Source organism: Somniosus microcephalus, chromosome 6, assembly GCF_052327205.1.
Source record: "Somniosus microcephalus isolate GS21.2 chromosome 6, FLI_Smic_1.0, whole genome shotgun sequence".
Classification (NCBI taxonomy): Eukaryota; Metazoa; Chordata; class Chondrichthyes; order Squaliformes; family Somniosidae; genus Somniosus; species Somniosus microcephalus.
In genome coordinates, this window is record NC_140992.1 from 92,004,373 (window position 1) to 92,022,727 (window position 18,355).

General features: G+C 46.8%; 1 protein-coding gene across 2 annotated transcripts in view; it reads left to right on the plus strand.

Moving 5' to 3' along the window:
• Positions 1 to 18,355, plus strand: part of clstn2a (calsyntenin 2a) — a 732,023-nt gene that overhangs the window by 570,869 nt on the left and 142,799 nt on the right. For both annotated transcript variants that reach the window (XM_085990522.1, XM_085990521.1), the window contains 3 exons: positions 279 to 487; positions 2,425 to 2,574; positions 10,627 to 10,812. In XM_085990522.1, the coding sequence (XP_085846648.1) occupies positions 279 to 487; positions 2,425 to 2,574; positions 10,627 to 10,812 (545 nt within the window). The remainder of the gene's footprint in view (positions 1 to 278; positions 488 to 2,424; positions 2,575 to 10,626; positions 10,813 to 18,355) is intronic.

Here is an 18,355-nt window from a genome sequence, read left to right on the forward strand (position 1 = left end):
CCCATAGTGTTATCCTGTCTTTTAAGACGCTTTATTATATTCGACTTTATTTCATTTCTAGGTAACTTCTTTACGATTGTGTGATTGTGTGGAACCAAATATATCATTAAAAAAATGAGTTGTTTCAAAAACCTTACCAATGACTTTTCAATTTATGTGCATATATTTCTGTACATTTCTTTTTTTTAATTACATCTTGAATCATCATAAGAATAATATGCTTGTTAGCATTTTGTTGCCTGTTTAGGAGCGCTAAAGATTTTGTGATCTGTTTACAGGGCAGTAGTGCACATTCAGGTGAATGACGTCAATGAGTATGCACCAACGTTCAAAGAGACCGTGTATAAAGGTGTGATCATAGAAAGGAAGCTGTATGACAGCATACTGCAGGTGGAAGCAGTGGATGAGGATTGCTCTCCTCAGTACAGCCAGATTTGCAATTATGAAATTGTCACACCTGATGTACCATTTGCTATTGACAGGAATGGTAAGTTCCAACTGAACGAAATGTGTTGTATTTCTTTGTTATAATTTAAGCAGTTGTCCTCTTGTTTTGTAAGACATTCAGAATATCTCCTTTCCCTCAATATTTTAAATGTATCTTCCTTCCTTACCCCTGTGCCACACATCCTGAATGAGTGGAATGACCAGGTGAAGCTTCTATCTATGTTGAGCTTGCACCAGTGCAGGGTGACTCACTTAATGACACCATTTTCCCCCTCCCTGTGAAAGAAGCATCTGGCACATGAACTCGGCAAACTGAAGACAGGAAACCTTTTTTTTCACTCATTCATGGGATGTGGGCGTCGCTGGCAAGGCCAGCATTTAGTGCCCATCCCTAATTGCCCTTGAGAAGGTGGTGGTGAACCGCCTTCTTGAACTGCTACAGTCCGTGTGGTGAACCTGATTTCGCGCCCTTCCATTTTGTACAATGCTGTTGATTTGGTGCACTATCCCACCTTCCAGGATGCAGCATTGTTCACAACTATTTTTATTGGTACATTTTGCTGGTTCGAGCTTAAATTCAAATGCTTTTCAAAACTTTTTTCTTAAAATTTTGAAGTATTGCAATGTCTGTCTTGAGTAAGACGATATCTAAACAGTAGAGAGGTAGGGAAAACTTGACATCAGGTGGAAAGGGATACAAAAGCAGGCAGGGGTGTGGACTAATGGGCATGGAAGAAAGTAGAAGGAAGAATCTCTGAGACATGGTGTAAGCAGAAGAGAGCATCTTCAAGGTATAGGGAAGACGCAAGAACCTCTTGGAGACATGAAGGCTGGAATATTTACCTGCCGACCCGCTGGGAGCTGGGTGGGGGCGAGGAGGCTGGAACCCAGGAAGTAGCTGCAGCGCGACTGTCAGTGGGTTTGCCACTGCATTTGCATCTGACTTCCGGGATTACCAACCAATTAGCACGAGCGGGCGTGATAACGACACGTATGAAGCATTGTAAAGATGACAGTTGAAGGATTGTGGAGGTGGGAGAAACAGAGGAAAGAATAACGAATGGCATCTCAACGTGCAAAAGCTACCCCTTGCTTCAATGATGCATCCCTAGACCTGATGATGCGAGGTGCAAGGGCCCCCAGGGAGATATTATTCCCTGCTGATGGGAGGAAGCAGCCAGCCTCAATGACCAAGAAGGCATGGCTGGAGATCACAGAGGAGGTCAATTGCTGCTGTGCTCTTGCCTTGCTTTCACTGGTGAGGTCCAAGAAGCCCGGGAAACCCGTCAACCCACAGTGAAAGTTGAAAACTGCTGTTAAAAAGGCTGTTAAGTACCTCTTACTACCTCTTAACAGCTTTAAATTGACAACCCGCCTCTCCCGAGGGGGTTTCTCGCACACAGTCGAACGTGCTCCAGTTAAATGCAGAAGTCAATGGGTTGAAGCCGGCTTCCCAATGCGCTGTCAATTTCAGCGCATTTAACCACCCACCCGCTCCCAAACCCACTCACTCTTTGCTGTTAAAATTCCCCCGAGGCATGGGAGAAGACATGGCCTGTCCAATTAAATTTTATAATTGTGAAAAATTGTCAGCAATTTCCTCATGAATTGATTTTTAACACATCTGGTAAGTAATTTATCTGTAATCTTGTGATGAATTTTACTACACTCTTCTCCGTCAGTATTCTATGTGTGCGTGAGCGAGTGTGATGGAGCAAGCACAGGGCGGGAACAGAGAGGGGATAGGTATATTTGAGATGACACTGCAGTCTGGACTAATTTATGGCCAACAATTTCTTTCCTGGAACAAATGTATTAAAAGGACGTTCAGCATTTAACCTATTAAGCTTCTGGTTTACGGGTTGTAGGTAAAAACAATGATTATGTTTGTAAATTAGGACTGTAACAATCAATATTTTACGTGGAGGCATTTTACTCTGTTACTGTAAAAGCAGCAATTCCTTACTTTTTAATCAGGTAACATTAGGAACACCGAGAAGTTGAGCTATGACAAAGAGCACCAATACAAGTTCATGGTTACAGCGTATGATTGTGGCCAAAAGGAAGCAGCAGAAGATGTATTAGTTCACATTGAAATTCAGCCAGTTTGCAAGCCAGGCTGGCAAGGTAAGGCTTTTAATGTATTTCTGCATTATTCACACTGCATCCAAATACTTCAGAAGAGTATTTGTGTAACAAAATGTCAATGGAACTAAACAATCATATTTCTACTGCATGTCATAATCATGTCAAAGAGACATTGCAAACAGACTCAACTATTTTTTGGAATACAAAATACTCATTACTGTAATTCCACTTTTTCCAGTTGAAAGCAGACTACAAGTCTTAAGAATAAAGTCTAATGTGGCCAGACAGTGTGATGGGATTTTATCTTCACCCGCTTCTTTATTGCTTGTAGAGTATCCAGTCAAACTCTCACGTGTGGAGACAGTCAGCGTATCACTTGGCTAAGCATAATAGATCCCCTCAATGAATTGTTTATATATTATCTTTCTTTGTTTCCTGATGCATCACTCATTGTAATAAAGTACAATGAAGACATACACTTAAAATCTAGATTGTAAATTATTTTTATGTTTTTAATTGAATTGCAATGTGTTATAATTGGAAGTACTATGGAACCTCCACTATCTGTGCTTCAGTTATACCTCTGCCTGACTGCCGGACAGAATTTTCACAGAAGAAGTCTTTTGCGAGACTTTTAAACTACATAAGCTGCGATTTTCCCTACCTCGGTGGGTCTGTGGTGGTCGAGGTCGGTGGCGGGTTACGGCCTCGCTGCTGGCTCCAGCCCGGCCTCCGACATGACTTTCCCCTGATTGGGCTTGTTAAATCCGCCCAGCCGTTTCCTGGTCCAATTGAAGGAAGCGGGTCTGGTGACGTCATTTGATGACACGTCATCAGCCAGTTTCCTTAAAGGGACCATGTGCAAATTTACTTTGACAGTTGCGCTGTCAGTGTTCCACAGCATTGAGATGCTGCAAACACTGATAAGCACTGCACAAAGATGCACAGCTGCACCCAGGCTCTACCATGACTCCCTCCATATACCTATGGAGGGAGTCACAGCACACAGGGAGTTCCTCTTCTCTTCCAAAGGGCAGAAGAGACCTCCCGAGGAGACCTGGTTGCACATTGCACAGGAGGACACAAGCAGGAATGTCGGCAGGGGTCCCTGGCTGCAGTGGCACCAACCTTTCAATGATCTCAGTAGATCACGAAACATTACTGCAAAGCCACACTCAACCTCACCCTGCTGTGCCACTCATCACATCCCCATCACTCTGCCTTTCTTACCCTACTCCTGCACATTTTTACTCACACCAACTTACCTTGCACCTCCACCCATCCCTCTCTATCTCCATTATCACTTCCCCATTTCACTAGCCACCCCTCACACTTATCCTCATCCTAGTCCAATCATACCAATGAACAACACACTAGGATAGGCACTTGGATGTTTTAGCCAATGTTCATGTGAAGTTTCTGTTAATGTGCTGTCAAATATTGAAATCTTTATTTTCAACACTTTGCATTCTTGGACAGATTTGTGTGCACCTTTGGAAGTGGCTTAGTGAGTTGCAGTGAATGGTGAGACATAACGGTACCCCCCGCAATGACAATGAGTGTGAAAGGAATGGCTTGGGCATTGTAGGGATGCTTTATGGTGTTGGTGTGGGATGGTGCCAACCTGGCGCATCATGTGGCAGCCAGGGTGTGCAGCGTCAAGTGAAATAAATCTGGCCAGTGTAGAGATTCACGTATCTCTGGTAAACAGGATTGAGTGCAAACCAATATGGTGGGTATATTGGCCTAGAAATTCAGTTGGGCATGCCAGCCGTTAGTGCCTTAGGAGGAGTAGATCTCGAGCGCTAGGCGCTTATCGCCCGGGCGCAGCGCGATCTGCGCCTCTCCCCAACTTCAGGACACATTTAGCGCCGGCGCAAAGTCTTAGCGCGCGCCCTGCTGCGCGCGCAGATCATGACGTCATTTAATAATGCAACGCCCTTTGTGCGCCCCAAACCGGAACTTCACTCACGCCGGCCCATTGTGCACCGGGCGGCCCGAGCGACTGTGAAGTGGAACGGTACACAGGCCAGCCGGGCCACGGGGAGCGCAAATTAAAGGGCACTTACCCAGCAGTATAAAGGCCAGCCATTTTGCAGCATTCACTCTTGTGCAACGGTTTTTTGGACAGAGACCAAGGAGGAGAGTTTACTGGTTTGGACCAACACTTGGACAGGTATTTTTGGCTCAGGCCAGAGCTTACCAATTATCTTTGCCTTCATTCAGAGCTCAGTGTTTGCCAGCATATAATGGGGGCTGCATTGGGTGGCAACGCTGAATTTCAGCCTTATGCCAGAAGGGCTTACAGACGCCGTGAGAGAGTGGCAGCCCTGGCTAGACGCAGAGGGGGCAACAGGCGTCGCCAACTGAGGCCTTACCCACGCAGGGTATACCGCCAGCAGACCTCCTATCTGACCATGTCTGCCGCGATGTGTGTTAGGAGGCTGCGATTCCGAAGGGAGGTGGTTGCAGACATCTGCCGGCTGCTTCAGAGAGACCTGTAGCCACAGCTGATGCGCAGGACGTCTCTGTCGGTGGCAGTGAAGGTGACGGTGGCTCTCAACTTCTATGCCTCCGGCTCCTTCCAATCCGCTACTGGGGACATCGCTAACATATCCCAGTTCGCCGTGCATTGCTGCATCCGCCAGGTGACCGAAGCCCTTTTCAGAAGGAGACATCAATTCATCTCCTTCCCCATGACCCTGGACAAGCAGCAGCAGCGTGCAGTGGGGTTTGCAAGAATAGCGGGCTTCCCCATGGTGCAGGGCGCCATTGACTGCACGCATGTGGCTTTGCGGGCACCTCTTGAGCATGCCGAGGAGTACCGCAACCGGAAGGGCTACCATTCCCTCAATGTACAGCTGGTGTGTGACCACAGGCAGCGCATCCTAGCTGTCAATGCCCGCTTTCCAGGCAGCAGCCACGATGCCTTTATCCTGCGACAGACAACTGTGGCTGACATGTTCCAGGCACAGCCTCCCCAAAGAGGATGGCTTATCGGGGACAAAGGCTATCCTTTGTGTACCTGGCTCATGACCCGCTCCGCGCGCCCACGACCCCTGCTGAAGAGGCATACAACGAGAGCCATCAAGCGACGAGGAACCTCATAGAACAAACAATCGGCGTGCTCAAGCAATGGTTCCGCTGTCTCGATCGCTCCGGGGGAGCCCTCCAGTATTCGCAGGATCGAGTCTCCCAATTCGTCGTCGTTTGCTGCATGCTGCACAACCTGGCTATCCGCAGGACTCAGGCACTGCCACCTCACGTTGGACCACCACCTCAGGAGGAGGAGCAGGAGGAGCATGAGGACGACGAGGACGAGGAGTACCAGCCCAGGAGGGACGCACAAGGTCCAAGGGCCGCCCATCGGCGGCTTATTAAACGTCACTTCTAGGCCCCCTGTCAGGGAATGGCTTGTGCCAATGATAGAACATGATTGCAGCCGCTCCGCAAGCCCTCAGCCGGTTAAGGCAACAAACACTTCAAAGATCAAACATGGACAATGTGAATAAATAAAATGCTTTATTGTACAAACTCTGGGCCCTTCCCACATGAAAACCAAAAACAGACGAAACCCCCAAAAAACACTCAAACACATTACTCGCTCCCACAACCTGGAGAGGATTAACAAGATAGGGCAACTAAAATGGCCGTCATTCTCGGCCTTCGTCAAAAACAAACATCACATCATCGGCCTTCAAAAAACAAACATCCAATTCTCGGCCTCAAGAAACAAACACAAATGGCCACACATTCGACTATTTGGCCCGCTAGGGTGATGCCTTGGCCATCTTTGGGTGGCCCCTGCCTGCCCTGCTGCTCCGCCTCAAAGTAAGGCCATTGGCTGCTGCAAGGCTGGGGGCAGGCTCCTCTGGGGAGAAGGCCGCCGAGCTTCCACCCCCCTCCCGCCTTTCTGCAGCACGCAGGTCCCAGGAGCTCCCCTCCCCTTCGACACTTCCGCCACGCTGCCCTCCAGGGAAGACGTGTCCCCTACATTGGCCTGGGTGGCCGCAGCTGAAGGTTCCCCTGATGGGCCGCCTTCCTCTTGCTCCTCCTCCTGCTCCTCCTCGGAGGGTCTGTCACTGGCAAGTTGAGGGACCTCCTCTTGACCATCTGAAAGCAGGAAGGCACAAGAGTAGCTTTAGAGTGAGGAGAGGGCGTCAGTGCGGGATGCATGAGTGGTGGCATTCAGCGCATTGGTCGGACAGTGGCAAAGGATGTAGATCTGATGCGCAAGTGGGACGAGAGAGGTGCAAAAGGTGATGTCCTTACCATTGCTGCCCAGAACAGGGTCGGCATCTCCACATGCAACGGGCCCAATCACCCGGCCACCCATGAGGCGCTCCACGCGATGTTGCAGGTAGGTGAGTGGCTGGATATGGGATCGGCCTCCCCCGGTCGCAGTCCGGCTCTTGCGATTATTCGCCAGCTTGGCCTGCAAGAGAAAGGACGGCCTCTAAATACAGTGTGTCGCCGTGATCTTGTGTGCACTGCCTCCCATGGTGGAATAGCCTGGCCAGTGTGTCGCCATGATCTGGTGTGCACTGCCTCCCATGGTGGAATAGCCTGGCCAGTGTGTCGCCATGATCTGGTGTGCACTGCCTCCCATGGTGGAATAGCCTGGCCAGTGTGTCGCCATGATCTGGTGTGCAATGCCTCCCATGGTGGAATAGCTTGGCCAGTGTGTTAAGTGCAGAATGTGCAATTGATGCTCATGCCTGTCCCATAGCTGCTGGGTGAAGGCTGGCCATTAGAGCTTTCAGGTCCCTTTGCCCATAATGTGAGGTGCACATGCAAGGATGAGGAGGTCACTGGAAAGGGTACTCACCCTGACAATGCGTGTGAGGTCATTTAACTTTTTGCGGCATTGGGCACCGGTCCTGGGGACGTCGCTGTTGGCTGACAGCTTGCTGGCGACATGCCTCCAGGCTCTCCTGTAGACGCGGACCGTCGCCTTCTTGCCATTGTCCGGGTACAAAACATGGCGCCTCTTCTCCACAGCAGCAAGCAGCACACTCAGATCATGCTCTGAGAAGCGCTGCGCACGTTCACGGGCCTTCTCCATGTCTTCAGGCACTATTTGGGTCCAGCAGCAGTGTTCAGGCCTAGCTGGAGGGCTCCACTATCCAGGGCGTGGCAGCAGACACAGTCGACCCTTCCCCCTTAAGAGCTGGTGTCTGCTGTCAATCACGAGATGGCCGCACCTGCGCTGCGCCCGGCCTCGGCGCTATCGATCACCACCTCCGGCTTAGCGCCCAAAGAGAGGCGTCCAGCAGCAGTTTTAGCGCTCGCCCGAACTAGTAGGGCGAAGCTAATGAATATCGGAGAAGTGGCATAGATTTGGCGGCGGCCGCAAACTTTAGCGGACGCTCCACTTTAGCGCCCCAAAAGTGGCGTCAATGAATTTCTAGGCCATTGTGTTTAATCAGTGTTTAGGACGGAATATAACACACTAGTAATACAGCAAAAACATATGACCGTGACAAGCAGCTTGTACCGGACCCAATCAAACAGATGGCTGGCATGCGTGAACAGTTCTCTGGCTTCTGGCATATCTCTCTCTCTCTCTCTCTCTCTCTCTAGGGCCTTCGATGGTGAGCATGGGATCACTCTCAAAAGAGCGTTTGACCAGCTATTCGGCTCTCCCTTCCACAGTCCTGGGGTGTCACTTTTTATTCTCTTTTTAGGGGTGGGCCTGAGGCCAAGTTATTGACGAGACCATTTAACCTATAGAGGTTCCTCCAAAACTTCATCAACCAATGACAGCTTAAGTTCTTTGTCTTGGTATTTGTATGAAAGTCCTCCCCAAAAGAAGGTCTCAGTACTTCATCCTTGTTTTTTACATTTTGAAGGTTCCTCCATTGGAATCCACCTTATCTCTTTTTACTCTCTCCCCCTTAACCCAGCAAGTACAAGGCCTCAGTCAGAGCTATTGCACATTAACCAGTCGCTATCTCATCATTCTGACCTTCACAAGTAAGGTCTATGATTTATTCCCTTTTTCTACTGTGAACTTTTCTCTCAGAACTTTTACATTCCCATGAATTATGGTTTCACGCTGCTTTCAGTGTTCAATAGCTGTTGTTTTATACTTTTTTTTCCCCTTTCAAAAATACATAGCAACTTGCAGCTGCTTGGGCTATGTACATTTTTAGGCACCCCTAGTTTCTAACACCATGGTGAGTCCACCCCTGGCGACCCGAGCAGCAATGTGGTCGGGTGCTGATGCCTGTGTTCTGTGCAGCATCAGGTGATTGCGGAGGAGGTTGGTGTGGTTGTTGGTGCTGCTGGTGTGCGGCTGATCGTGGTTCTGAGGACCAAGGTGAGAGAATATAAACCGTACCCATGCTGATGGAATAGATGGCAGGTGAAGTTGAGATGACAGAAGCGATCTGTCAATGGTGATAGAGGTTGTTCCAATGAGGTGACACTGGATAGAGAGTTGGCTTCAAACACTTGCAACCTGCATAAAGCTCAATCTGTCTTCAAAATGCAGTAAGCAACAGTTTCTGAGCTTGGAAAGTAAACAGCTGTGAGGTGGGAGCTTTTATAGCACATTTCAAGCTGTCAAGCAATGAGATGATTTCATGGCCATTCAACTCCCGCCCAGCTTAACAGATGTGATCCCCGAGCAGCGTGGATCCCGTTGGCGAGCTGGTAAATTCTAAAGATGAACTCAAAATTGTTGTTAATCCTCTGTTAACAAGGTCATAATGACCTGAATTGCCTCCCCCGCCGTTGTGTGTTGGGTCTGCTCAACGCTGACAGACCCGACATTTGGGAAAGGCGCGTGGTGGTGGGTTGACAGCAGGGTCCCGACCCGCCACCAATCTCGTCCGCTGACACCTGAAAAATTCCACTCATAATGTTTATTTTTTTGTTGTCTTGTACCTGTCATATTTCTTATGCATAGGGGGCTTGACAGGGCAGATGCAGGGAGGTTGTTTCCCCTCGTGGGGGAATCTAGAACTAGGGGGCATAGTTTCAGAATAAGGGGTCGCCCATTTAAAAGGGAGATGATGAGGAATTTCATCTCTCAGAGGGTCGTGGATCTTTGGAATTCTCTACCCCAGGGAGCTGTGGAGGTGGAGTCATTGAATATATTCAAGGTGGAGATAGACAGATATTTGAGCTACAGGGGAGTCAAGGGTTATGGGGAGCGGGCGGGAAAGTGGAGTTGAGGCCAAGATCAGATTAGCCATGGTCTTATTGAATGGCGGAGCAGGCTCGAGGGGCCAAATGACCTACTCCTGCTCCTATTTCTTATACTCTTATTGTACTTTATGTGTAAGACCAAAATTTGTGGACGATTGATTATCTGCTCAAATCTCTTATCCACCAGAGGTCCTCTCCATTATGGCAGATAGTGGCAGTTCCATTTTACTTGGCATTTTAGGTTTAAAGTTTTAAAAGGATGTATACGTGTAGTAGATTCACCACCAATGTCAAGTTCTATTTAGAAATTCCAGAATCATTTCTTTAAAATCTATTTGAATCACTTCTTAGTGGGAATACCTTGATGGTCTACTTTACAATTTATCGGATTATATATATGGTTTATAAAGGGTTGTTGGGGAATGAAATTAACAGGGCAATATTAACACATCACTTAGTAGTAATGCATGCGAAGGAAGATTTCATCTGTGTATTCTTCATAAAGAATGAGTTTGCAATTCTGTTACACATAGTCACAGAGGAAATCTTTCCCAGAATTCCCTTACTGTGTAACTGCAAAGGAAAAGTTTGCTCATTAAATGAACAACTCTGATATTTTTCAACAGAAATTAGAATTGATCTTCACTGCCCATTAAAGTAACATAGAATTTATTTTTCATTTTATGTGAAAAATTAATTAAGTCATAGCCGTATTTTTTCAGTACTTCCTTTACAACTATTTTGTCCTTTATAAAATCCCAGCCTTAGCTTTACAATTACCATAAATGTTTGACTTTAATGTTAAAGTGTTAAAATTGCAATACTTAATCTTACTGTATTGTTTGGATTAATCTCCTACAGGGCAACCTAGTTTTCAAACATTATTTTGGTTGACTTAAAAATGAAGGAAAAAAACACAAGTGTCTCTATTTCCAGGCTGGAATAAACGCACAGAATATGAGTCTGGCTCTGGCAGTAAAGTATTACTTTCCAGCATTCACCTGGAGACCTGTGGTGAACCAGTTTCTTCTGTACAGACCACAATAGAGCTTCAGACTAGCCACATTGGAAAGGGATGCGATCGTGACACGTACTCTGAGAAATCCTTACAAATATTGTGTGGTATGTGCCAATTCAACTACTACGTTGTACAGTAATGCTTGCATTGCAGTAAAAGGTGCTTTTATGCTTTTTTTTGTTCCATTCTTGGGCGAGCAGCCTCTGCCTCATTTAAATTTGTTGGGTGCCTGAGCTCCATATTGTAATACACAGTGCAAATGTTCCTTTAAAATTGCCAGTTTCACCTGCAGGTTCATAGACCCACATTTTCATGTTTCTGTGATGCCATTGGTTCTCTGGAATTCAGGTCATTTACACTTGGGAATGCAGCTGACAAAGGGAGAACCATATGTCTGCTGTCAGCTGAATTCCTTTAGTGTAAAAGAGCCTGAGGGCTCTTTATTCTTACAGATCTAATGCAGTGCTTAATATGTTTCCATTCCATCTGCTGTGATATTTATCTTTTCAAGATGTGCACATTAGGTTCAGGATTTGGGGGGAAAATACAGATGTTCAATTCATCAATGTATGTTAATTTTCTTTTATGAATTTCTGTCTTGTTTAACATGTCAGTGCTGAAAATGGAATGCGTTTTCCTCCTTTGTCATCTAGCGTCAGTATTCGTTTTCCCAGTGTAGCTTGGTTAGAGGTGCAAACTAAAACTCGCTCCACTCTGCTGCTACAGACTGTCTCGATGCCCCTTTGAAAGTGTACCTCGTACTGTACTAGTATGAATCCCTCCACATCTCACCAACAATCCTTATGGGCTCTCTGAATCAGAGTGCAAATTTGCATTGAACTGTAGGAACCCTTGTGCTCTGGAATGAACCTGCAAAGAACTGGGTTGAAACTCTTCAAACATTTTTCAATTAGGACCCTTATAGATCGCAGAGAGGGATCAGTCTGCTCTGGTTTCAAACCCAGGTCCAAAAGGTGAAATGGCAGAGATCCAACCAGATGATCGAACCTCTGGTGGCAAAAGGTTTTTCTGGTTTGCCTCACCTGTCGAATGGACTGTGTATGTTTCACAATCTCCTCCACTTTCTTCCCTCTGTGTTCATTTGCATGGCGTAATTTTAGGTTCCATTATGACAACAGTTAAACGTTTGACAGCTGCACCTTGAACATTAATTCAATCAGCAATGCTTTGAAAACTATGTTCTTATAACACAAGTTCTCATGGTTGTTGCTAACTACTTTAAACCAAAAAAAATTCTGAGACTGCTAAAAATATTGAGGCCAATTTTTGTGTCGCAACTTCTCCGTTTGTGCTTAAAAATGGGGCAGTGGCGTTGCCAAAATTACACAAATAGTAGAAGCGCCATCTGTCCTGATTTTCAGGTGGGCCTCTATCCTGGTGGCCAGAGCTCCCATCTGAAACAGGCGGGAGGCTCATATATGTATGCAAATCAGGATCAAATGATGCAGTTCGGACCCCCAATGCCATTTTCCTCTTGGCCTACCTAACTATCACCAGTTTCTGCTCCTGCCCACCAACCATAGGTGGTACAAGTTGGGAGGCGGCCATTCCCAGTGAAAATGAAAGGGACCCTAAGCTGTACTCGGAAGGCTGGCTAGAGTTTTGGATGAGATTTTTTTATAGCAGTCGATTGTGGATTTTGCACCTTAAAGGCATTTAAATTTAATTTAGTTGTTGCTGTCGGTTTTACAATCATGTTAGCTGCTGCTCTGAAGTACTGCTTCTTTTTGTTCCCTCCCCTATAAGGTGCTGTTGCAGGCCTTTCATATTCAGCCTCCCCACCCGAGCTGCCTATTGGGGAGCACGTTTTACGCCAGCAGCTTGTTGGCCACATTATAATGAGGACCCAAAATCGATCAGGTCCCACATGGAGTCCTCCAGATGGCTACTGAGAACGTCTGACCCTTAGTTTAAGACAGTTGTAGAAATCAAAGTTGGAATAGAGAAAATTCTGAATATTGTGGTTAATATATTTGAGAAGCAGCTTACCTGCAAACCTGCCTGTAGAAAAATGTATTAATATTTCACAAGGAAAAAACGATTTAGAATCTCAGTAATTGAATGGGTTGATAATCCCAGCTGTGACAGCTGGTCACAGATTCTATATGGGGTTAGTAAAATTTATGTTCAAGAATTCTAACTGTTGTTCGCCAGTTAATATCTCCTTTATTCATTTAATAAATCAACATCAGAACTGTCCTTTATGATAAATGGCATAATTTGTTTTCCCCCTCAATCTACAGTAAATATTTAAATTTCAAAACAAATAGACTTGCTTCTTATCCCAATGCTCCAGTTAAAGGATTGTGGACAGTAATGTGTGATGCTGTTGCATACTATTTCGAAGTCCAGATTCGAACAGCGCGTAACAATAGTATAAAGGGAAGAGCCTTTTTTGGCCACGGGACATAGCTGTTGAACCCACAGGCAGTGTAAATGGTGCACAGTGCTGTGAACACAGGAACAGCTACAGCTGGCCCAACTAGGCATCCCTGCAACTTTTCCTGCTTGTTTACCGTGTTGTAAGCTAATGGCAATCTGCCAGCATCTTATCAATGCCTACACTGCAACATTTATCTTTCCAACTAACAAGCATCTGTTGCCCAGCGAGTAGGCACTCAGGCAGCCTTGCTGCTGTCTCCCACGCTAGTGGTATCATTTATTGCCAGTGATGATCCTGTCTCAGAAGGTGGGTATTGATGCAGATTACAATTGATTACCATTACTGCTGGCCTGCTGTAAATTTAAATTGACATGGAAGAGGATTAATCAGCATGTCCCTATGCAAGTTACAGTGCAGTTCTACAATAGAAAACGCTACCACTGTCAGGATACGGAGTGTCAGGTATGTTATTGAGACCCGTTGACACAAAGAAAGCAGACTGAACAACCATATTGTACCTGATCTATTTACATACAAAAAGGTCTCGGCTGTGAGCTGTGGTGGAACAGCAGCATATGGTATGTTGCAGACACCTGGGGGGAAAAATTTGGTTGATTTGCACCTCCCGTTAGTGCCCTAAGCAACGAGCGCCTGGGCGTGGCGCTGCCAACTCCTCCCGCGAAATTCAGCGGGTGGTTAGTGGCGGCAGTAACCTTTAGCGCCTCCGGCGATGACATCATCGCCGTGCGCAGCGCCCGGCTCGCGCCCCAGCTGCGATCATCGGTAGCGCCCCCTGACTTACCGCCGGACAGGGTCAGGGGGGCCTACCTGCGGCCAGGACGGCGCAAATTAAAGGGGAGGTGCCGGGTAGCCATTTTTGTTGCTGGCCGCCTGCCAGCACTTGCCCCCGTTGCTGTCCCCGGCCTCCTCTGAAGCCCCGCATAAAAACGGGAAAGGGAGCAGGTGCTGGCAGGCGGCCCAAAAAAAATGACTGCCCGACACCTGCCCTCTAAATTGCACCGCCGCGGTTGCAAAAACACCACCCTGACCCTGTCGGGCATATCGTCCAGTGATAGGTCAGGGGGCGCAACTGAAGTTGGCGGCCGGGACACTGCGCATGGCGATGACGACATCGCCGGAGGTGCAGCGCCATGGGGAGCTACCGACTACCGCCACCACTGACCTTCCGCTGAATTTCGCCCCCAATGTGTTTAGAGCACCCCGTAGATTTAAATTTTTCATGATATTGACATGCATATACTGTATTATGTTTTAATTGCAGTAATGCCTATGTTTGAAAAAAAATATGACCCGAAAGAGAAAAACCAATCTGGCTTAATATAGAAAGGAAAGAAAACATACAAGAAACCAGGAAAGGGGGCAATCTAGATTCACTAGGATAATAGCAGGGTGAGTGGTTCTTCTTCTTCTTAAACAGTCCCTCAGAACCGAGGATGACTTGCTTCCACATTAAAAATGAATTCTCAGGTGACTGATGAGTCCAATGCGGGACCTACAGTCTCTGTCACAGGTGAGGCAAATGGTGGTTGAAGGGGCGGGTGGGTGGGGTGCTTGGGTTGACGTGCGCTCCTTCCGCTGATTGCGCTTGGCTTCCACTTGCTCCCGGCGAAGAGACTCGAGGTGTTCGGTGTCTTCCCGGATGCTTCTCCTCCACTTTGTGCGGTCTTAGGCCAGGGAGTCCCAGGCGTCAGTGGGGATGTTACACTTTTTCAAGGAGGCTTTGAGGGTGTTCTTGAAGCATTTCCTCTGCCCACCTGGGGCTCTATTGCCGTGTCAGAGCTCCAAGTAGAGCGCTTGTTTTGGGAGTCTCGTATCGGGCATGCAGACGATGTGGCCCATCCATCGGAGCTGATCGAGTGTGGTCAAAGCTTCGATGCTGGGGATGTTGGCCTGAGAGAGAACACTGACGTTGGCGCGCCTATCCTGCCAATGGATTTGTAGGATCTTGTGGAGGCAGCATTGGTGGTACCTCTCCAATGCTTTGAGGTGCCTGCTGTACATGGTCCATGTCTCTGAAGCATACAAGAGGGCGGGTATCACTACTGCTCTGTACACCATGAGCTTGGTGCTGGGTTTGAGGTCCTGGACTTCAAACACACTCTTCCTCAGGCGACCGAAGGCTGCACTGGCACACTGAAGGCGGTATTGGACTTTGTCATTGACATCTGCCCTTGTTGACAGTAGGCTCCCGAGGTATGGAAAGTGGTCCACGTTGTCCAAGGCCTCGTCGTGGATTTTGATAATCGGGGAGCAGTACTGTGTGGCGGGGGCAGTTTGGTAGAAGACCTTTGTCTTACGGATGTTTAGTGTAAGACCCACGCTCCTGTACGCTTCGGTGAAGGTGTTGACGATGGTTTGGAGTTCGGCCTCAGAATGTGCGCAGACACAAGTGTCGTCTACATACTGTAATTCGATGACAGAGGATGGGATGACCTTGGATCTGGACTGGAGGCGACGGAGGTTGAACAGTTCCCCGTTTGTTCTTAGATTAGCTCCACTCCAGCAGGGAGCTTATTGAGGGTGAGATGGAGCATTGCTGCCAGCAAGATCAAGAAGAGCATTGGTGCAATGACACAGCCTTGCTTGACCCCGGTCTGTACGTGAATTGAGTCTGGTGGATCCGTTGGTCAGGATCACGGCTTGCATGTCATCGTGAAGCAGGCGGAGGATGGTGACAAACTTTTGAGGGCAGCCGAATTTGAGGAAGACACTCCATAATCCCTCATGGTTGACAGTGTCGAAAGCCTTTGTGAGGTTAAAGAAGGCCATGTACAGCGGTTGGTGCTGTTCCCTGCATTTCTCTTGTAGTCGATGCACGGTCACAATGAGATTCTTGAGTATGAGCTTGGTCAATTGATAGCACTCCTGTTTCTAAATCAAAGGTTGAGGGTGCAAGGCCCACTCAATGATTGGAGCACGTAATTTAGGCTGACACTCCAGTGCTGTACAGAGGTATAATTTGGTAAATGTGAAATACGGATGGTTGTATGACCCCGAAACATTATGCAGCAGATTTTATTTTTCTGACAGTGTGGTGATTTTTGACATTAATACTATATTGCTGTGATTACTGCAAGTTTATCATTTCATCAGTGAATTAACCACAAATTTCTGCACAACCACTAATATCTTAGTTCAACCAATTATGATCAATGGACCGAATTAAACCGAAGCATACCAGCCACCTTCCATAATGGTTTTGTGCATTGTACTTACTATAAGGATTTACTTTTCACTCTATTGGGCAAATTATTGTTTACAAATCCACTCCAACTGTTCCACATGTAAAACTACCTGTGATTTAAATAACTACATGGATTCATTATTGTTCAAAATGATGCAGCCCTGGACTACTTTTTGCACCTGTTTGAAAACTGTGATTTTAAAGAACAACCAGCAATGATTGCATGTTATTAAGCGGCTTACTGAAAAGAATAGTGTCAAATATTAAGAGCAAATAGGATTCTAAAAGGCTGTTGTAATGAAAGAAAGACTTATATTTATATAGCGCCTCTCACGACCACCGGATGTCGCAAAGCACTTTACAGCCAATGAAGTACTTTTTGAAGTGTAGTCACTGTTGTAATGTAGGAAATGCAGCAGCCAATTTGTGCACAGTAAGCTCCCACAAACAGCAATGTGGTAATGACCAGATAATCTGTTTTAGTGATGTTGATTGCGGGATAAATATTGGTGAGGACACCGTGGAGAACTCCCCTGCTCTTCTTCAAAATAGTGCCATGGCATCTTTTGCGTCCAACTGAGAGGGCAGACGGAGCCTCGGTTTAACATCTCATCTGAAAGACAGCACCTCCAACAGTGCAGCACTCTCTCAGCACTGCACTGGAGTGTCGGTCTCGATTTTTTTGTGCTCAAGTGTCTGAGTCAGTGAGAATTATACTCGATAAAGGAGAAGAATTTCAAGTTCAAGTTACCTTCCCTCTCAACAAAGATTTTTTTTTAATTGCTTGGAAATTCTTCTACAATATCTCAGTAGATGAATGCATCACATAAAGTGCTGCAGTTCAGAATCCCGCTGGATGATCTAAGGTCCAATCCCTGCTGTTGAGTTAATTAATCTCACCTGAGATGATGGTTGTGTGCTAAAACTGTCCGCAACAAATAATTAGAGAGGAGGGTGGGCGGGGAAAATGACAAACTCCCAGCCCAATCACGATCAACCTGAGGCTGAACCACACTGTTCGCAACCTTGGTGTCATATTTGACCCTGAAATGAGCTTCCGACCACATATCCGCAGCATAACAAAGACATAGAAACATAGAAACATAGAAGAGAGGAGCAGGAGTAGGCCATTCGGCCCTTCGAGCCTGCTCCGCCATTCAATGAGATCATGGCTGATCATCCAAATTCAGTACCCTGTCCCTGCCTTCTCCCCATATCCCTTGATCCCTTTAGCCTTAAGAAATATATCCAACTCTTTCTTGAATATATTTAATGAACTGGCCTCCACCGCCCTCTGTGGCAGAGAATTCCACAGGTTCACCACTCTCTGAGTGAAGAAATTCCTCCTCATTTCAGTCCTAAATGTCCTACCCCTTATCCTTAGACTATGACCCCTGGTTCTGGACTCCCCGACCATCGGGAATATCCTTCCAGCATCTAGTCTGTCCAGGCCTGACAGAATTTTATAGGTTTCGATGTGATCCCCTCTCAATCTTCTAAACTCCAGTGAGTATAAGCCCAATCGACACAATCTCTCCTCATACGTCATTCCTGCCATCCCAGGTATCAACCTGGTGAATCTTCGCTGCACTCCTTCCATGGCAAGAACGTCCTTCCTCAGATAAGGCGACCAAAACTGCACACAATACTCAAGGTGCGGTCTCACCAAGGCCCTGTACAACTGTAGCAAGACATCCTTGTTCCTGTACTCGAACCCTCTTGCTATGAAGGCCAACATACCATTTGCCTTCTTAACCGCCTGCTGCACCTGCATGCTTACCTTCAGCGACTGGTGCACAAGAACACCCAGGTCTCTTTGCACTTCCCCTTCTCCCAATCTATTGCCATTCAAATAATAATCTGCCTTCCTGTTTTTGCCACCAAAGTGGATAAACTCACATTTATCCACATTATAGTGCATTTGCCATGTTTCTGCCCAATCACCTAACCTGTCCAAATCGTACTGGAGTTTCATGACATCCTCCTCACAGCATACCTTCCCACCCAGCTTTGTGTCGTCTGCAAATTTGGAGATATT